Source organism: Anopheles coustani, chromosome 3 (genome assembly GCF_943734705.1).
Source record: "Anopheles coustani chromosome 3, idAnoCousDA_361_x.2, whole genome shotgun sequence".
Lineage (NCBI taxonomy): Eukaryota > Metazoa > Arthropoda > Insecta > Diptera > Culicidae > Anopheles > Anopheles coustani.
In genome coordinates this window covers 81410974-81429624 of record NC_071288.1, presented here as the reverse complement: position 1 = coordinate 81429624, position 18651 = coordinate 81410974, and the positions used below count along the sequence as shown (strand labels likewise).

Here is an 18651-nt window from a genome sequence, read left to right as displayed (position 1 = left end):
GACTGAAAATGACATGAAAATAATCTCCGGGAGCAATCGTTTTGCAAAACAGATAACAAATTAAAACGAAACCGAATCATGCACTTGGATAAAATATACTTTTTGAAATGCCTCAAAACGAGTAACTGGCAGAGTAGGCACTGGCGCACGTGGAAGTGACAAACGAGTCGACTAGTTAGCGTTGCAAGCACGGAGTGAGAGAACGATCACGTCATTTGAAGTTCTAGTGCCATGTTCCAGATCGACTATCTAGCACACAACACACAAACTACCTATGGTAAGTATTTTTTCATCATCATCCATTTGGATGAAGTGAGCTGGTATGTGTAGAGAGTTTGTTATCCACTCGGATGTTGTAATAATCTCGATCGAGCGCGTTTTTCCGATGTTACCGCTTTTGATAACAATCATTTAAATGACTCTATGCAGCTTGTTTAGTCTGATCAATTAAGAAAGTTCAGAACCTATCCGTTGCACCCATTTCTTTCTATATTTTAAATTCTTATATCATTCACATGATCGTCGAACTCTGGTCTGGTAATTGGTTCGCTAAGTGCCCACAAATTAATTTACCACACTTTACGCCGTCATTCAAATCATGGTGCGTTTCAATCTTAGTCGTGCCGTGATGATTCCTTTCATCACGCTATTCCAGTATGGTGGGCGTTATTGTGTTCAGTGAATTAAGTGCGAACGAAGGCAAATACTCTTGACCGCTTTCGTAGTGGGGTTTCTTTGCGGGAGGACAGGCTGCAGAAAGTCCATCTGAGGGCTTCCACATCCGAGAACCTACCCATCTTCACGCAAACTCGTGGATGCTGAGCGGGTCTGCCATTCGGTGTAGCGCAGCGGTCGGCAAGAAGTGGGTCTTTTGATTGTTTTAATGTGGTTCTTTATTTCCGAAAATGATACTTAAGTGCAAACCATTATTTTCCAAGGAGGAGTTTAGTTTGAACCAAATAAAAACCTGCATTCTTACATTATAAAAATCGGAAAAGATTATCTTCAGAACAATTTCTGAATGTTTCAATATATTTATACATTCGATCAATTGCCGAAGTCAGCATGAATTCCTTAATCTTATATTGAGAGATTGTTTATGATGCACATTTAAAATCGCCAGAAGTATAAACAAGAATGACTAGGCCATGATTTTAAATGAATATTTTTAGTCCAAAATTTATAATTTAAAAGTCATACCACGAATGCTTGTCATGCATATTCAAATTTTTCTAGCTTTAATACATGAAAAATTTGGTGACAATTTATCTAAATTTCCTATCAAAAGCATATCAACTGAAAATGTTTATAATATATAATAATTTTCTGTAATACAATATTTATTGTTGTTTCCTAACGATGTGCTCAAAGGATAGAATTTTACTATGCTACTGATTTTAGTGGATGAATTACGACTATTGCACAATGACGTGTTAAATAGATAGGTTAAGGTTAAAATTTGATAAAGCTAACAATGTGATTAATTACTTAACGGCCTTTACTCCTAGAGGTTTGACAACCACTGGTCTTACATATGTTCCAGTAAAGAAAGTCTTTGAAAAAACATACACACATGCACATACAGACGAATCAATTGGAACTGCACAGGAACTAGCCAAAGGAAATGCACGGTCGTCCCATTTTTCTGATAAGAAAGACTTCCGTGGGAGGCATCACCTTACATGCACCCCCTGACACCCTTTTCTTCATCGCATCGTCCACCTTAGACACTGTCCGTTCTGGCCAACTCCCGTTGTTTGTAGAGCAAATTATTTGCATGCAGATTCGTCAATCAAGCGAATCGCAGCTGCTTCCCCACAGCCAGTAAAAAAAGTAAGAAAAGACTCCCTCGCACGGCTGGTGGAAATATGCGTTTCATTAGCGGTAATCCACCGACCAAATTGTAGTTTTGCGCTCGTAACCCGCGGTCGGCGGAATTCCTCTCTGTCACCGCGTTTCTACTGCGGTCGGGCACTTAAAGTCGCGTTGAAGCTCCGAACGGTAGGATAGCTGTAAAAAAAAAGCACGTAATGAAGTAAAACGGCCATTCCGATTGGAGAGACGCCCGGCCCGGCATGTGTTTCTGATTTGTGACGCGCTGCGGCATCAGCTGATGGCCAGCTTCATTGTAGCTGCTTTGTAGTGTGGAAGTGAAGCGAACATATCCGATTAGTGGGTACAGTTCTCTCAACCTATAAGCGATTAGAAAAGTGTTAGAATTGGGATATTTACGGCTAGGGTTTGACGACAAATATTCTTCATCGATATTTTGCAACTGCGAAAAGTGTCGCAAACTTGAATGTCCCTTAACCACCTCGTATAATTCGATTTAGAGTTTAGCGATAAGCTCAGCACGTTGAGCTTAAAAAGGGCAAAATGAAAAATTTTGTTTGTTTTTATTTTTAAAAGGTAAATATACAACCTGTTAATATGCTAACTTGTTGGATTGCTGGAAGGGGAACCAACTAATGCTACTAATGCAGAAGGAAATGTGCCACCTTGACCGTCGGGTGGGAGAGATAAATAAACCGAGGATCGCGATAGCACGATCCCCAACAGCATCGCGTCAGCCATTTGTGAAGGTCTAGGCTTGCCGAGGACCGATGCACCATCAGTCGTAGTGCCGAAACCAACGCGGTCGGTTGCCTTTCCCGGTCGGGAAATCACACAGGCGTCGTGGAGTGGCATCCAATCCGTGCAACGCCACCATTGCACAATCCGTCTCCGGTTACCCCCCAATGCTGGGTTCCCATTTGTGTTGTGATTTCACAGTGAAACTTCCCAAAACAACGTTCAGTTTCCCTATGGTGAACCTGTCCAAAAAGTGATCTGACCACTTTTTGCTCGCGTGTGTTTGTGTGCCTCCATTCAACCGTTCATCAAACCGGCATGGTGATCGCGTAACAATCCGCGTGTGCTGCGACTACTTCCGTACGTGTGGCAGCAATTTTGACTACGATCAGCTAAAGTGAACGAGCGACGAAGAAGACATACTGGATTGATCCATTGTCCAGTGTTCAAGCGTTGTCGAGTAATGTGCGCACGGTGTGTGTTTTATTCGCAATAAACTTCAGTCGGGGTTTTGGAGGTTCTTGTATCCTTCAGCTGTGTAAAACCGGCTAACAAACTCTTTCGTTTAACAACGTCACAAAAGCAATCCCTATAAAAATGGCCGACGAAGGTACCACGCCGATGGCAGCGTTGAAGCAGGTGAGATGAACCAACTAAAACGAATTTAGCCATTTAAATCCGTTTAAACTTCCGATTCATCGTTATACGAAAAATACATCCACGTGATCTGCCGTGATCATGTTAAAAGACACGTTTTCGATTTTACGATAAGGAGGGTGTCGAACATACTCCGATGTTTAATGGTTTCGTATGAATGTTAATGCGGATAATGGAATTCCTAGCAAGTACGGTTCAGTTGGACGACGTGTGTGCGAATGAATTTGACCTTGAAGATCTAAACAAATACATCAGCCTTGGATAGCATGTTTTAATTTTTTTGCCAATGGTCTTTATGTTCAACGATGAACAATACTAGTTGACAAACATGGCAAAACACGACTACATTTTAGAGTTCACGGTTTAGTTGTTCAAACATCTTAACTTATTTTTGGATTGCGGTTCATTAACAAACGATGGAAAACAATTGATTTTAAAAATATAGCATCACATAATCTCATTTTAAATCTTTTACTTATAGTTCCATGAGATTTGTCAAATTTGATCATATCCACTGTGGAACTGTAAAAAACACACACACAGCTACTACGAAGGCGCGAAACATAGGGAAAGTATTTGGATATTGTGAAGAAAATGACCCATATCATGACCTCAATTGGGTTGCTTAAGGGTCGAGTTGGTTGTTTCATAATGCATAAACATGGTTGCTTGCCACATACAATTTAAAGAAATTTATCAACAACATCAAAACAAATATTCTGAATCATAAAATAGTAAAAAATTAACGATTTCTATGAAATGGGGGAGATTGATAGAAAAGATTAAACTGGGAAAAGAAGAACTGAATGAATGATAACTAAATTTTTGCACCAAAATTTTTGAAGAATGATATTACTGAAATAATCGTTACCCCACAACACGTGGGACGTGTTATCCTTCATCATTCTACTAAATTTGAAATGGTTTCTTCCATTTTATACATTCAGACGTTACTCTCTCTGTCGGTGTCGCTGTCGTACTACTGTATCGGGCTCGTTCGAGGTTATTCTGCACCCGCCGTACCATCGATGCACGAAACGGCGCCTGGCCTGCTGCCCTCCAAAAACATTGCATCCTGGGTCAGCTCGATCCCTCCATTCGGAGCCTTCTTTGGGAGTTTGGTGGCATTCCCACTGATGCACCGGATTGGCCGGAAGTACACGGTACTGATAGCGTCTCCACTATGGGCCATCGCCTGGATCCTGATCGCCACTGCTACCGACTGGCGGGTCCTGTTTGTCGCCCGTATGCTGTCAGGATTCGGTGCCGGATTATCCTTACCGGCGGCGCAGGTTTACGTGAGCGAGTGTAGTGATCCAAAGATTCGCGGAGTGATCGGTTCGCTTCCCGCGCTGGCCATGTCCTTCGGCATCCTGGTGATGTACATTATGGGGAAGTTCTTCGACTGGCGGCTTCTCGCGTGGATTTGTTGTGGCATGGCATGTTGCCTGTTTCTGGCCGTGGCATGCTTCCCCCAGAGTCCGGTGTGGCTGAAAACACGCAAGCAGTACGAGAAAGCGCACATCTCAGCCAAGTGGCTCCATCTGCAGGGTTTCTCAGTAGATCCGAAGGCAGCACCGGATTCGGTTGCAGCACACCAAACGGGTCAACGGAATGAAAAATGTTCCCCAGAAGCCAACTCACCGAAACCCTTCTCGAAGGAAGCGCTCCTCCGGCGCGAGATCATGATTCCCCTTGGCATTGGGCTTGTGCTTTTGCTGATTCAACAGGTAAGTGGCATTGATGCGGTGGTGTTTTTCACCGTGGAAATCTTCCGCTCCGCCGGTTCTTCGATGGATGGCCACTTGGCGACGATCATCGTGGGCACGGTGCAGGTATTGAGCAACATCGCCGCCCTGTTCGTGGTAGACCGAGCAGGCCGTAAGCCACTGCTCATCATGTCCGGGTTGATCATGTGCCTGGCCATGGCGTCGATGGGTGCCGCTTTCCATCTCAACGCCATCGGGAACACGTGCTTCGGATACCTGCCAATAATCAGCCTGATCGTGTTCATGATCGGGTTCTCGATCGGTTTTGGCAGCATACCGTTCCTGCTGATGGGTGAGCTCTTCCCAACGGCACAACGCAGTCTGCTTAGCTCTCTAGCCGGGTCGTTTAACTTGGCCATGATGTTCACTGTCATCAAAACCTACCACCCACTGGAAGACGTGAGTAAACCTAACGTTAAGGTCATAAGTTAGTGACCCTTGTTTATGTATTAAATTAATTTTCTCTTCACAGCTAATCACCGCTTCCGGAACGTTTCTCATGTACAGCGTCCTCTGTGCCTTGGGAGTCGTGTTCGTTATCACCTGCGTACCGGAAACGAAGGGTCGCGAACTGGAAAGCATCCAAAAGCTGTTCGAACGAACACCCCGACACCATCACGAGCAGCTAGAATGTGGCAAGGATGCGAGCCATGACAACCCCGTGTTTAACGCCACGGATGAAATAGTGCGGCATCAGTCGAACCCTTCCGAGAAGCGATCTTATGATACAAAGCTGTAGCGAAGATTGCTAGATGATCTGTTTCAAATGAGATTAAATATTAAATAAACACACATATTGAACTAATTTAACTCACTGATACACATTATTTATTCCACATCGAAATCGAAATGATCGCCAACCGGTCGCCGTAAGTTGACGAGCTGGTGGTTGACGCAAAGGATGTGACATTTTAAAGTAGGCGAACGTGTTGTATTCCGGGTGGTTCGCTTTGCCACACCGGTTGATGGAAAAGTAAAAACAAAAAAGAAGAGTAAAAGCATTCAAAACCAAATCTTGTTGCCTGTTGTAGTCCATGGACATTATATCGGACGGCATTGTTGGGCGGTGGGAAGGAGAAGGGGAAAGTGCCACAGGGCACAAAGTTTGGTGACACCCGACTTCATCATTGGGCTTATTGCACCACAAAATAGAAATAGTTTTTGAAGATCATCGGGGCCGTTTCATCCGAAATGAAGTTACGATCGGGTCGCTTCGAACCGAAGGGATTCACCGACGGTGGACGGATAACTTTCAGCGCTCGGGACGACTCGCGCAGGAGTCGCTCCAGGTCAAGCGGAGACTCGAGCTCGGTGTACGCCGTCACCAGCATCGGGCAGCCGGCATCGGACGCGGTGCGGATCGTTTGTGGCCAACTGTCGAGCCCTGCGTAGCCGGTGAAACGATGCAGTCCCGGGTTGAAGAAGCAGATCAGATCCGGTCGCTGATATCGGGAGCTGTGCCGGTAGTCGTGGTACATCGTGCGACACTGGAAATCGAATGCGACCACGCGACACTTTGTACGGCAGGTACGGCACATTCTGGAAGTGCACACGAAAGCAGAACATTAGAATGAAAGGTCGCATCATTAACGTTCCGTTTGCCAAAGTCCTACCGTATGCGGCTTATGATGTCGATGGGTAGATTTTCCACGTTCAACTCCGGGCCAACGAACACGACGCGCAGAACTGCGACTTCCGGTACGAGGTGAAGGAAGAACGCTTCCCACTTGTCCAGTGTGTCGCCCTCGAACTGCAGTTCGGCTCCAACGAGGTGGATGGTGAATGTTTTCCCGAACGGTAGACCAGTCTGCTGGTACGCGTACAGGGCGGTCAGCGGAGCCGTCGCTATCTGGGACAGCACCGCGTACACACATTCATCCCGAAGAGCTGTCAACGGGCGATAAGAAGATATCACAGAAAGCTCTTCCTTTCGTGGTCGACGTCCCGGAAACTTACCAGAGGAGTTCTTGTACAGTTGCTTGAACGTTTCGTCGATGTTCGCCGCCAGCGGGGTCGGTTTGGAGATGATACGCGATGGAAGGACGGGCTCGATGCGGCCGAGAATGCGTTGCCGGAGGATCAACTTCTGGAAGAGCAGGTACGCCTTGCACCAGCGACTGTGCGATTCCTGCAGGTGTGTCGGTTCGTTGGCGCAGTACGACACCTGCCGACAGTCTTTGCACTCCGTGAGCAGCTCCTGGTTCCAGGCGCGACAGTTCGGCTGGAGGCAGATGCGTGGGAACAGTACAATCTCGCGCTCGAACGCCTGCAGGGGTCGCTTGAGCGTCAGCTCGATCTGGTTGAGCGTTTGAACGCGCAGGCTACGGTACTCCTGAACGTTGAGCTTCCGGGCCAACTGGTAGATGTGTCCTCCTGCGTAAGTGTTTATTTGGTAATCGCCATCGAGATGAGATAATGCGAGTAAACTTACCTCGCATTGAAGCAATTTCGCACAGTACCGCACAAAGATCCCGATGTGGTGGTTGATCGACACGACGATGCTCCTCGCCGCAGTACGACACCATCCGACATCGTTCACAGTGGAAGAAGGTCTTCAGAGGGTTCTTGCACACCTTTTGGAAAATCCAAGAGATTAAATAATTACAATCTAACCACCGAAAACTTGGCTCCCTTCACCCTACCTGACAGATGGTAGCTATGAAGACCGGCCGAGGTGTGAACTTGTACTCGATCGTATCTTCCGCATCATCGTCGAGCAGATCTTCCTCAAGTTCATCCTCCTCGGTGGTATCGGTTCCCGGGGGGAGAGTTTTGGGAAGAAGCTTCGCCATGGCTGCCGTCGCGTTAAGTGCCTCCAGCTGCTTCTCCACGTTAAATTTGACGTTCACCTCCTGCAAGGTAGGCATCAGTGCACGGATTGCGTCCTTCGTTAGAAACGATCCGAATGGATTCTCCGGAGCTCCATCGGTTGTTGTCTCGGAGGGTTTGCTTGTCGATGGACCTGCCGGTGATGTCGATGATTGTCCACCACCCTCTACGGGCCGTGGAGCGTTCGGCTGCGTCGATTGAAGTATGCGCAGGATGCGTTCCAGATCGAGTTTCGATTTCTGTTTCTTCGCATCGCCGCTAGTGCTGGGTTCGGATGACTCGCTGTTGCTTGCCTGAGGATCGGAAGCGGATGGTGGATGATCTTTCGAACCACCGGATGATTGCGTGGGAAAGAGGGCTGAAAAGAGTGAAGCGGGAGTTTGCTGGCTGAAGGAGGAAGGATCGAAGGAACTCTTGGCGGTGGGTGGATCGTTGGAGTTGGTGGCGCCCTCCGCTCGGTTCCGCTTAGAGCGTGGGTACGATAGCAGGACGTCCGCGATGGTCGATATAATGTCCATGTTCTTCTTAAATGCTTCCGTCCTACTTAGCTCCGTTGCTGCCGGCGACCTGCAATCAGACTGAATTGTTGTCAAATGGTTATTCTGTACGGGTCGGTGCGCAATCGTTACCGTCGAGGACGCCTTGCCGCTCGGCTGCTTGATCGGGGTCTTCATCTTGGCGGCGCTCTTGTTGTGCACGTCCGGCTTCGGTGGAACCTCCGGTTTCTTCTGTACTGGTTTCGGTTTGTTGGTGTTGCCGGCGGCGGCAGCAGCTGCACTGGCCGCGGCGGCCGATGGCGTTGAGGCGGGTTTCTTCTGTCCGTTGAGTGCATCGTCGGTCAACCGGGCAGCGACTGCCGGGTCTGCAACAGGGACCGGTGCTGGTACCGGAGCTGGTGCTGGAGCTGTCGCTGGTGCTGGGGCGGGAGAGGCAGGTGCTGAGCTCGGGGCGGGTGCTGCGGCCGGTGTTGGTGCTGGAGCGGCAGCTTTCGGAGCGGGTGCTTTCTCCTTCTCCACCGAGGGTGACTTCTTCTTCAGGAACTCGGGCTTTGGTGGAGGATCCGGCTTCTTAGTGGCGGGAGGTGTACTCGGCTTGGCAGCGGCCTTTGACGAGGGTGCAGGTGCGGGAGTTTTCGGTGGTGACGGAGCCTTGGCAGTGGTCTTTGGTGGCGAGCTACGCGCTGCAGTCTTGGGCGGTTGAGCTGGTTTCTCCGGAGTTTTGGTGGTGGCGGCAGGAGCAGTCTGTGGCTTTGCATTGGCAGGTGGCGATGCCGGTGCTGCTGGTTTTCCATTAGATGGCTTTGGAGCTGCCTTGACATTGGCCGGGGCCGCCGCTTCCGGGGCCTTCGGTGCTGGCGCTGGTGCTGACTGGAGTTCCTGCGATTTTGCTACCGGTACGGGTTCAGCAGAGGAGGCAAAATCGCCGCTTGGTCCGTTTTTTGAACCGGTTCCTTTGGTTGCGCTCTTCTCGTCCTCGGAGACACTGTTCTTGGGCGTTCGTTTGTTGTTTTTCTTATTGTTTTTAGGGTCCTGCTTTGGGGCGACCGGTTTGTCTTGCGTAGGGGTCGTTGGTGCCGATCCATTTTGCTGCTGCTGCTGTTGCTGTGGTTGTTGCTTGGCCGGCTCGACGGCCTGTTTCCGCTTGGCGTCCTCTTCAGCCTGTTTCTTTGCCTTTTCCGCTGCTTCCTGTTTCAGTTTTTCCTCAGTATCTTTCTTCGCCTTTTCTTCCGCTTCCTTCTTGGCCTTCTCTTCCGCTTCCTTCTTTGCCTTTTCCGCAGCTTCCTTCTTGGCCTTCTCTTCTGCTTCCTTTTTGGCCTTTTCTGCGGCTTCCTTCTTTGCCTTTTCTTCTGCTTCCTTCTTTGCCTTTTCTTCGGCTTCCTTCTTAGCCTTTTCCGCTGCTTCCTTCTTTGCCTTCTCTTCCGCTTCCTTCTTGGCCTTTTCTGCTGCTTCCTTCTTGGCCTTTTCTTCCGCTTCCTTCTTAGCCTTTTCCGCTGCTTCCTTCTTGGCCTTTTCTTCTGCTTCCTTCTTGGCCTTTTCCGCTGCTTCCTTCTTGGCCTTCTCTTCCGCTTCCTTCTTGGCCTTTTCCGCTGCTTCCTTCTTAGCCTTCTCTTCCGCTTCCTTCTTGGCCTTTTCCGCGGCTTCCTTCTTTGCCTTCTCTTCCGCTTCCTTCTTGGCCTTTTCCGCTGCTTCCTTCTTGGCCTTCTCTTCCGCTTCCTTCTTGGCCTTTTCCGCTGCTTCCTTCTTGGCCTTCTCTTCCGCTTCCTTCTTGGCCTTTTCCGCGGTTTCCTTCTTGGCCTTTTCCTCCGCTTCCTTCTTGGCTTTTTCGCCGGCTTCCTTCTTTGCCTTCTCTTCCGCTTCCTTCTTGGCCTTTTCCGCGGCTTCCTTCTTTGCTTTTTCTTCCGCTTCCTTCTTTGCCTTATCTGCTGCTTCTTTCTTCGCCTTCTCTTCCGCTTCCTTCTTGAGCTTCTCTTCTCCTTCCTTCTTGGACTTTTCTTCAGCCTCCTTCTTCTTGCTTGATTCGGAATCCTTTCGCGTGCGTGCCTGTTCCTTTTTCTGCTTCGGGCTTCCGGGCTGGGTCGGCTTCACCTCCTCCGTTTCCTTCCGCTGTTGGACTTTCTGATCGAGTTCGTTAATCTTCTGCTCCACCACTTCGACGCGTGCCTTGGCTTGCGTAAGCCGAGCCAATTCCGCATCCCGAGCGGCCTTCTCCTCTAGCAGTGCCTTCGCTTCGGCGTCCTTCTTTGCCTTCTCCTCCAGCAGCTTCTTCATCTCCTGCTCCTTCCGGGCCTTCTCCTCCGCCAACCGTTTCGCTTCGTTCTGAATCTGAACCTTCTCAGTAGCCAGCTTCTTGACATCCGCCTCCTTGCGCACCTTCTCGCTGGTCAAATTCTTCGAGGACGATTCCGACTCCTTGCGGGGCTTCTTCTCTTCCTTCTTGTCCTCGGACTTCGGCGCCGGTGCCGGTGCTTTGGCGGTACTCTTCAAGGTTTCGACCTTCTTCTGCTCCTCCAGCGACTTGGCCTGCACGTGCTTCAATAGATTCTCCACAACTTCCAACCGCTTGCGAAGCTCCTCGGGCGACAGCCCCGCCTCACCGGATGCGGCCTCCTCCAAGGCGGCCTTTTGCGCGTTACCACTCGACTCGGCCAGCTCCAAAGCGCGGGCCAGCTTGGAGCGCTTCTTGCGCAGGCGCTTTTTCTGATTGAAGAGAGTGTTCGATTCCGCTTCGCGTGCCTGCTGTTCTGGAGTTACAGCTTCTCCGGTCTTCTTCTTACGATTGCGGCGGCTATTCTTGCGCTTCGATTCGCCCGCCGTTTCACCCTCCACTTCATTTTCCGGGGCCGATGTTGGTGCTACGACTTCGGGTTTCTTCTGTTGGGGAGCAGCAGCAGGAGCAGCCGGCTTTGCAGCCTCTTCTTCCTTGGCTGGCTTTTCCGGGGCCGGTCTAACTGGATTCAGTGGCGTGTTGGTTGTGGCTGGTGCTGGCGTTGCCACTTCCTGTCCTCCCTCCGCGGGAGCTGCTCCGTTTTTAGCCTTCCCTTTCTTGGCCATGCTTCAATTGGCTAGCGTTTTCGGGCTTGACTCTCTGAAATTGAAGTGAAAGAAGAAAGAAAAACATAAAAGCAACATTTATTAATTCCATCAGCAGTGGATCGTCAGCCATGTAAACGTAAAACAAATATCTCCCTTCACATGAAACTCGCACTCGCTGATTTTGCTGTGAAAACGCAAAAATCAACCATGCCTACGGCCGTGCGAGGATCTAAATTTAGTTTCTAATGGATATGGTTCGCAAAACCACAGAAAAAAAACACACACAACAAGATGTCTGAATGTGAACCAGAACACTTGAACCAAATGGCATATTATACAATTCATTTTGCACGGAAACATAATGTTCTGTATTTGTGTTAGAGCGCAGCTCTGTTTGGTAGTAGGGTTTTCCCTTGGTGATTAATTTGCAATAAAATCAGAGCGCTGGCTTTTCATGAGGGATCTGTTGTACAAGAGTTAAATATAGGAGTTAGAATAGAAAATAAGTGAACAAACATCAATAAAAACACAAAAAAATACAAAAATTCACATTAACCTATATGATGACGCAAGTCCAACGGCACGCCTAAATGCTAGACTAAATCATAGCTCTAGGATGTCCGGCATTACGTTACCTGAACTCGACAAGCCCCGCAATGTCACGGCTTTCTCTTACGAAATGTGGTACACATTTTTCAACCCCCCCTCCCCACCCTCCACCTCCTTCCTCCTCAGCACCCTCGCCTACGTCAGCTGGTACTCCCTCTCCCCAACAAAACAACAAAAAAGCAGAAAAACTCCGAGCCATTGACCTCAGCGTATTTTTAAAACAAACCTTAGCGCACATTTTGAAAACAAAAACGATTGGATGAAATGATTTTTGGCTTTTCTGTCCCACCTTGAAAGTACGTGCATGAGGATTTTTTTAATATCAAGCATCTGTTTGGTCCCCATCAGATGTTGTTGATGATAAATTTTGCACTTGCTCTCAGAGAAGATACGTGGTAGAAAGATAGGTGGGTTAGTTGTTTATTTTTTTTTACTATTTTTTTGTGTGTTCTGGTGTAATGATTGTGTCGTACAATAATTCAATGCCATTCGCCACACGAGACACAAATGTGTGTTGCAATTTGTGTGAATTCTCCTTGAAAACAACCCCCCAAGTATGCGACATCGCCTTGAAAATTCAACAAGCACAAAATGACCAAAAATAAAGCATGTATCGGACGCTGGAAAATTGCCAAAAACAATGATAATGTCAAAAACTAAAGCTCATCACCAACAATGATATAATTTTGACAACTTTGTTAGGTGCTACTAGGCTGCAACACCCATTTTCACCTTTGAGTTAATATGTAGCATGTGTTTAGTAGAAACAAAGCATATATAAACATGATAAACCAGGATCAGGTACAGACCACTCATTGGCACAATTGATCACTTTTACGTAATAAAGAAATGCAAAAGTAGTAAACAACCAGGCGCCCGCTTTAGCTGAGTCTTATTTTCCTTGCAAACGACAAACTTCTTTTTTCAACTTAGTTGGCGTGGCAGCTGTCACGAAAACGTGGATGTATTTGTCGGAATAAAGTGAAAAGCCCAATAACGGAAGAATGTGTTCCGTTTTCTTTTTCTTCGCACTTTCCAACTTGGGAAAAACGCACACAGTTTTTCCTTCCAATGTTGGCCACGAACGTCGGATCGCTTTCAACGGTGTTTGACGCATGTAGCAGCGTGTCGCTTGTTAATTGATGCTAGCGACTACCGGAGGAATAGGAGAAATACATCAACAGAAGAAGCCCAACGAAGAAGTGACGGCGCACAGAGCCGGACCAGTTCTACGGTGCGATACGATCATCTAGAATGGAAAACCCGGCGCTAGAACGGAATGGTTGGTGAGTATGAGTTCTTCCCGTATTTATAGACGGAAAATGTATGCGCCGTAGGGAAAAAAGGCACGTCAGTTCGCTCTCTCGAAGCCAATTGTCGCCCCGAAAACCGGTCGCAATAATCGCACACTTTATTTCGTCACTAATTATAAACAACGACATTTTTAACTCGCCGTGCTCCGTTCTCGGCCGTCGTCTCGCGTTAGTAGATACACGCTCCATGCCTTTCGTTCGGGTTTCTAATAGCTGAACACGGCGTGGAATGGAAGATAAATTTCCGCGATCTATCCGTTTCCGTGGTGTTTGACAGTGTTTAGAGAAAGAGCCCTGCTTTTTTGGTATTTGTTTAATGTGTCTAGTTTCTCCAACCATTTGTCATATATGAAAAGAAAATATAAAGAGATTTATTTAGCAATTAACATTTGTGGGTATCAACGACTTTGGAAAGCCTTGACTTTGATGTTGCAAATATAACTCCATTTTCTTAACCCATTTTGTGTTACAAAACCGAGCAAGCAATTCAAACATCTACAGATCAAATATATAAAAAATGTACAAAAAAGATTGCAAAAAGGAAAAAGCAGGAAGAAAAGAGAATTAGAACAAGGTGCCGAAAGGGGGACGAAAACTTGGACTAGGAACAAGAAGTAAATAACAAAACGATGAACAACACAAGACTCTGGCGCTCCCGTGAGTGAGCGCGAGGGAATCGCGTATGTGACGAGAACCGCGGCCTTAAGACGGCGGCTCAGGCGACAAAATTTTCACAGTTTCAACAAAAATGCTATTATTATCTTTTCCCACTGCTTTCCCGCATGGGACTGATCGCTCTGTTCCCGGTGAGTGAGAGGCCGCTTTTCCAACTGAAAATGGTAGCCATACGAAACTGGTGGCCCAAAACTGCTGCTTCGTTCATCAGACATTTGAGAAAGTTTTGTAGGCTAATCCGTTTTCCCTGTGAAACCAGAGCACGAACGCAACGATACGCAACGGGTGAAAACTAGCATAAACTTTCATTTCTTTTCACATGCCGCCGGTGTTCGAAGAATTTTCATCGAAACATAAATCAGGGCCGTCAGGGGACGCCTGAAGGCATGCGCGGATGGAACTGTCGATCGAAAACTATACCACAGGTTCTCCTCTTGGTCATCGTCGACGATCCGGTCCGGCTGTCTGGTTTAGCAGAACTGCTGGGCAAATTCCACCGCCATGCTTAAACACCTTCGTAAATTAATATCGCACACCACAGCGCAAGCAGGAAATACACCCCGATACCGACCACATGGCGTAGCATTATATAACTTGCGAAGAAATCGGCCATACCAGAAGGGAACAATCCGTTTCGAAAATAGTTTGCAAATTTTCTCACAGAAAACTACGTTTCCTTTAGATCGTATTAGGGAAGAAGAAAGTAACGACCATTCATTAAACCTCACTTTACGATATTGTAACTTGAGAAACACTGCACTACCCAAATTAAGCCAAAAGAAGTTACTGGCATCGAATACACTTCCAATAATACTATAACTGTGTTGCGTGCGTTAAAGAAAAATTTCACCTACGTTTTCTCGATAGTTTTTCTTGGTACTTTAACACTTTTACTTCAATAATTTTGCCTTGAGAATCCAAGATTAGATTCCCCTTTTCTAACTTTTTTACGTGGGAGTTACTCTCGATACTGGGCGCAGCGTAATACCGTAACGGTGGTTCAGGTATAACTGAGAACGGATTTTGCTCGACGGCTCCCAAGCCGGGACCGGGATACGTCTGCTGCTGCGTCACAAGATCGGCCAGAGGTCTGAAAGACCAGAGCGGTGGAGAGCATTTGGTTCAATCTGCATTTGAACCGGGCACGGTCTTAGCGAGAGAAAACCAACTCGGAGAGACCACAAATTAAAAATGGATGCCGTACTGGGGAAAGGCAGAGTTTTCTTTCTCCCTGCTTGTATGGGTGTATTTTCTAGGAGATACAATAATTTTTCACAATTCCCTTCTCTAGGGGCTGATAGGAAATTTTAATTTACTTTTTCCCTGAGTGCAACAAGCATTTTGCATGACTTTTCTTTTTCCCAGTGGAGGCGCATGGTCCGTATGTTCTTCAACAGTTCCATCTTGAACGGCATCGTTTTGCTTTACGAAAATTATTCTTGCCTTAACACACCCACCATGAAATCCGTAAGATTTATATCTTGGTTTGGCCTCGCTCTTGATGTTGTTGGCAACGGTTGTTTACTTTTTGTAGGTTTTTGCAAAATGTATAGAATATAGGATTATTCTAATACAAACAATCTATTGATAGATACATCTACTAATAATTGAACTATCCAAACACAGTTTAAGATTACCAAATACAGAATTTTTATTATTAATCTTAGAAGATGTATTTGGGATCTGTACGTCTGTTGGCCGATTGTGATCGCAAGCCATTGCGCCTACACACCCAGCTCGTACATACCCACCCCGAGCAACAAATTGCGGCGCGTAAAATGTAGCGTCAAAAATGGCGACTGCTTCGTGGGGAACGTGCGCAGTAGGTACGGTTCACCGTCACGCACGTCCGGATTGTGCGAAACGTTCACATTCTCCCCGCTGATGTCGTCCACGAGCTTTGTAAAGTCCCACAGCTTAAGGGCGCAGTCCAGCCCGCCGGTCGCCAAGATCGTGCCGTCCCGGCTGAAGCACATCGAATGTACCGTAGCGCCGTGTCCGGTCAGGGCCGCGATAAGATGCCCGTGAGCGAGATCCCAAATCAGGACACGTTTGTCCGCCGAACCGGAGGCCAAATAGCGACCGCACATGGAAAATGCTAGCGAATAGATTGGCGCTTTGTGGCCGGTCAGCAACCGATGGTGGTTTCCGACGCACACGTCCCACAGACGCACGGAACGGTCGCTCGAACCCGTCGCGACGTAGTTGCTGTTCGGGTGGAAGATGCACACGTCCACGTCCGCGAGATGGCCGGCGAAAATGCGCAGCGGCTGATGGGAATCGGTAGCCCAAAGGCGTGCGGTTTTGTCGTGCGAGCAGCTCACAAAGTAATGCCCATGGGGCGAGAATCGTACGTCCCACACGGGAAATTGGTGGCCTTTGTACACGACGACGCACGTCCAGGTGTGCAGCGACCAGAGCCGTATGGTACAGTCCTCCGAGCAAGAGAGCATCATCGTTCGATCCGGGGCGAACGATGTCCGGTAGATCGGACCACTGTGGCCACACAGCGTACGGCAAAGCTCCGCCTTTCGGTCGTCCAACATCCGGATCAGAACGTCCTCGGCATCGCGATCGATTTCCTTCAACTGCTCTGCGCTCTTCATCTCCCGAAGCTTTATCGGTGTCATCGACCACACCCTGATGGACGAGTCGGAAAAGCCTACCGCTATGAGGCTGGAATCTTCACACAAATCCGCACTGCAATAAAAAGAGAAAATCTATTATTAGAAACTGTTTTTGAATACTACAATGAGTACAACCTTACCATGTCACCGTATAGTTGGCATTCAACAGGGTGTACATGCAAATGGAAGGCAGCGAGTCTGGTCCGAGGTTAACCCTCTTAGAAGCTTCTCGTAGAGCCTTTACTTTCTCCATTTTGTCGACATCTTTCAATTTTGGCAGCGGAATACGATCCAGCGGGGGTGCGTTCGGATCAGACTTGGGCTTCTTCGAGTACAGTGGGTCCTTTTTCGGTTTTTTCTTCTTCGGTTTATCCGGTGCGTCCGGGTCCATGTCGTCATCCTCTTCCGGAGGAGCGGCTGGCTGTAGCGTTTGCACGTCGGGTTCCTTCAGAAGTCCATAATACACTTTAATTTTATTATCTGAAAAAGATTAATGTCATTTTGAGAACGAATATGTGAGGCACAAAGTAACTATTATTCCTACCTTGTCGTTTAGCCTCTCCCGTCATTGCACCGCTCGTCGCATCGCATTGGGACTTGTTTCGCGCAACACCTTCATACAAATCAAAGTACATATGCTCGTTGACAATGTTCAGTATTACCGATGCTTTTTTCTCGTGCAAATGTCTCTTCAACAACGAAAGCGTGTCACGGGATATCCGAATCGTGAAAGCATTCGATTTGAAAGTGTCCGTGATATCGTTACCGCTCATCTGGTCCCGCTTGGTCACCATCGAAAGTCGGGCCAGTTCGTCCTGGTAATAGTACTCCTGCTCGGGGCCAAACTTTGTGATCAACTTCTTTGCCTGCTCCTCGTGACTATTATACACAAGCTCGATGTACATGTGCACCAGGACCGGATACAGTATCAACGCCAGCTCGTGCTTGTAGATATCGAGCGATTCCTCCACGAACTTGCGCAGCTCCATGTAGGAATGCTCGTAAATGTCCGGATCTCCCTCGCTTTTGTAGGCCGCTAGTACACTGTTCACTTCCGCTTCGCCGGCCACATTTTCCGGAATATCGATGAGACCGGCTTCCTTTTTGAGCAGATCCTCGGTACCCTACAATGGTTTGATGCAATGAATGTAAACAAACCGCCGTAGCTTCTCTTTTCTTCCAAACGTACCTTTAAATTGTACTTTTTTACCACCGCCAACACTGCCAACAAGTCGTTTCTATTCTGCGCCATCGTGGCAAATAGAGGAAATCGCACTTTTCTGTATATTTACGCGTTTTTTCTGCAAAATTCGTCAGCAAAACACTAGAGCTTACTTTGGTGTTTTGAGCACATCAAGATCACTGAAATTAGTGTTGGTAGATCGGGATTCGAAAGATTCGAAGATTCGATCCCTAGACGGATTCTACAGATTCGAATCCCATTTGACAGATTCTAAAGATTCGAATCCCATCTGACAGATTCTTAAGATTTTGATTCGATTCTGACTTGATCCTAAACTGTTTGAATCGACTCACAATGATTTGAGTCGAATTAGGCACATAACTAGTCGATCTAGAGACAATGTAGTTGATTTAAGTTTCCTTAAATCGAACGCTGGGTAGAATGTCCAATAGACATAGATTGAGTTTTTTGCGCGATTTGCAAGTTTTGCTTTAGAAAAATTCCTGGAACCTATGTTTTACAAAGAAATACAGTAGAATGTCCATTATCCTAGTTGATCTACCCAACCAAACCCATTTCATCAGGACCAGACCATTTTTACCGGATTCTGAATCGGAGTCTGGAGATTCAGATCAGGATAAACAATTTCCAGAAAAAAAGGAGGTTTATCAGCTCCTAGGAGCAAATAAAAAGAAGGTTTAACAGCTAAAATCGCCGAACCTTTAACCGAAACCTCCACAAATTAAACACATCATATGAAAAATTGGCATTAGATGAGCATGTATGACATGACGGATTGGGATTCGGATTCGAAGATCCAGATCACAGAATGGGTTTGAATCGAAAGATTCGAATCTCTGTAGGGATTTAGTTTCCCCATCACTA

At 47.3% G+C, this 18651-nt stretch overlaps 3 protein-coding genes across 3 annotated transcripts; 1 reads left to right on the top strand and 2 right to left on the bottom strand.

The window, feature by feature from the left end:
• The first annotated feature begins 3168 nt into the window (after positions 1-3168).
• On the top strand, positions 3169-5784 carry LOC131259739 (facilitated trehalose transporter Tret1-2 homolog). The gene is made up of 3 exons (XM_058261314.1): positions 3169-3210; positions 4176-5396; positions 5470-5784. The coding sequence occupies exons 1-3, from the start codon at positions 3169-3171 to the stop codon at positions 5734-5736; spliced, it is 1530 nt and encodes a 509-aa protein (XP_058117297.1). The 3' UTR covers positions 5737-5784.
• A 346-nt stretch (positions 5785-6130) lies between these two features.
• Positions 6131-11377, bottom strand: LOC131259728 (axoneme-associated protein mst101(2)-like). Its single transcript, XM_058261302.1, has 6 exons — positions 8456-11377; positions 7640-8404; positions 7429-7570; positions 6954-7370; positions 6611-6884; positions 6131-6536 (listed from the first exon to the last, which is right to left on the bottom strand). The coding sequence occupies exons 1-6, from the start codon at positions 11375-11377 to the stop codon at positions 6131-6133; spliced, it is 4926 nt and encodes a 1641-aa protein (XP_058117285.1).
• Positions 11378-15589: 4212 nt separating this feature from the next.
• LOC131259732 (transcription initiation factor TFIID subunit 5) lies at positions 15590-17906 on the bottom strand. The gene is made up of 4 exons (XM_058261308.1): positions 17773-17906; positions 17128-17707; positions 16724-17063; positions 15590-16656 (listed from the first exon to the last, which is right to left on the bottom strand). The coding sequence occupies exons 1-4, from the start codon at positions 17833-17835 to the stop codon at positions 15681-15683; spliced, it is 1959 nt and encodes a 652-aa protein (XP_058117291.1). The 5' UTR covers positions 17836-17906; the 3' UTR covers positions 15590-15680.
• Positions 17907-18651: the final 745 nt, after the last annotated feature.

Bases quoted from the DNA above. Each gene is read 5' to 3' on its own strand.
- LOC131259739 (XM_058261314.1), top strand. From the start codon at position 3,169: ATGGCCGACGAAGGTACCACGCCGATGGCAGCGTTGAAGCAG. The intron at 3,211-4,175 runs GTGAGATGAACC...TTATACATTCAG, and splicing joins CGATGGCAGCGTTGAAGCAG to ACGTTACTCTCTCTGTCGGT. The intron at 5,397-5,469 runs GTGAGTAAACCT...TTCTCTTCACAG, and splicing joins CCTACCACCCACTGGAAGAC to CTAATCACCGCTTCCGGAAC.
- LOC131259728 (XM_058261302.1), bottom strand. From the start codon at position 11,377: ATGGCCAAGAAAGGGAAGGCTAAAAACGGAGCAGCTCCCGCGGAGGGA. The intron at 7,371-7,428 runs GTAAGTTTACTC...ACACTTACGCAG, and splicing joins CGAAATTGCTTCAATGCGAG to GAGGACACATCTACCAGTTG. The intron at 6,537-6,610 runs GTAGGACTTTGG...GTGCACTTCCAG, and splicing joins GACATCATAAGCCGCATACG to AATGTGCCGTACCTGCCGTA.
- LOC131259732 (XM_058261308.1), bottom strand. From the start codon at position 17,835: ATGGCGCAGAATAGAAACGACTTGTTGGCAGTGTTGGCGGTGGTAAAA. The intron at 17,708-17,772 runs GTACGTTTGGAA...AAACCATTGTAG, and splicing joins TAAAAAAGTACAATTTAAAG to GGTACCGAGGATCTGCTCAA. The intron at 17,064-17,127 runs GTAGGAATAATA...AATCTTTTTCAG, and splicing joins GGGAGAGGCTAAACGACAAG to ATAATAAAATTAAAGTGTAT.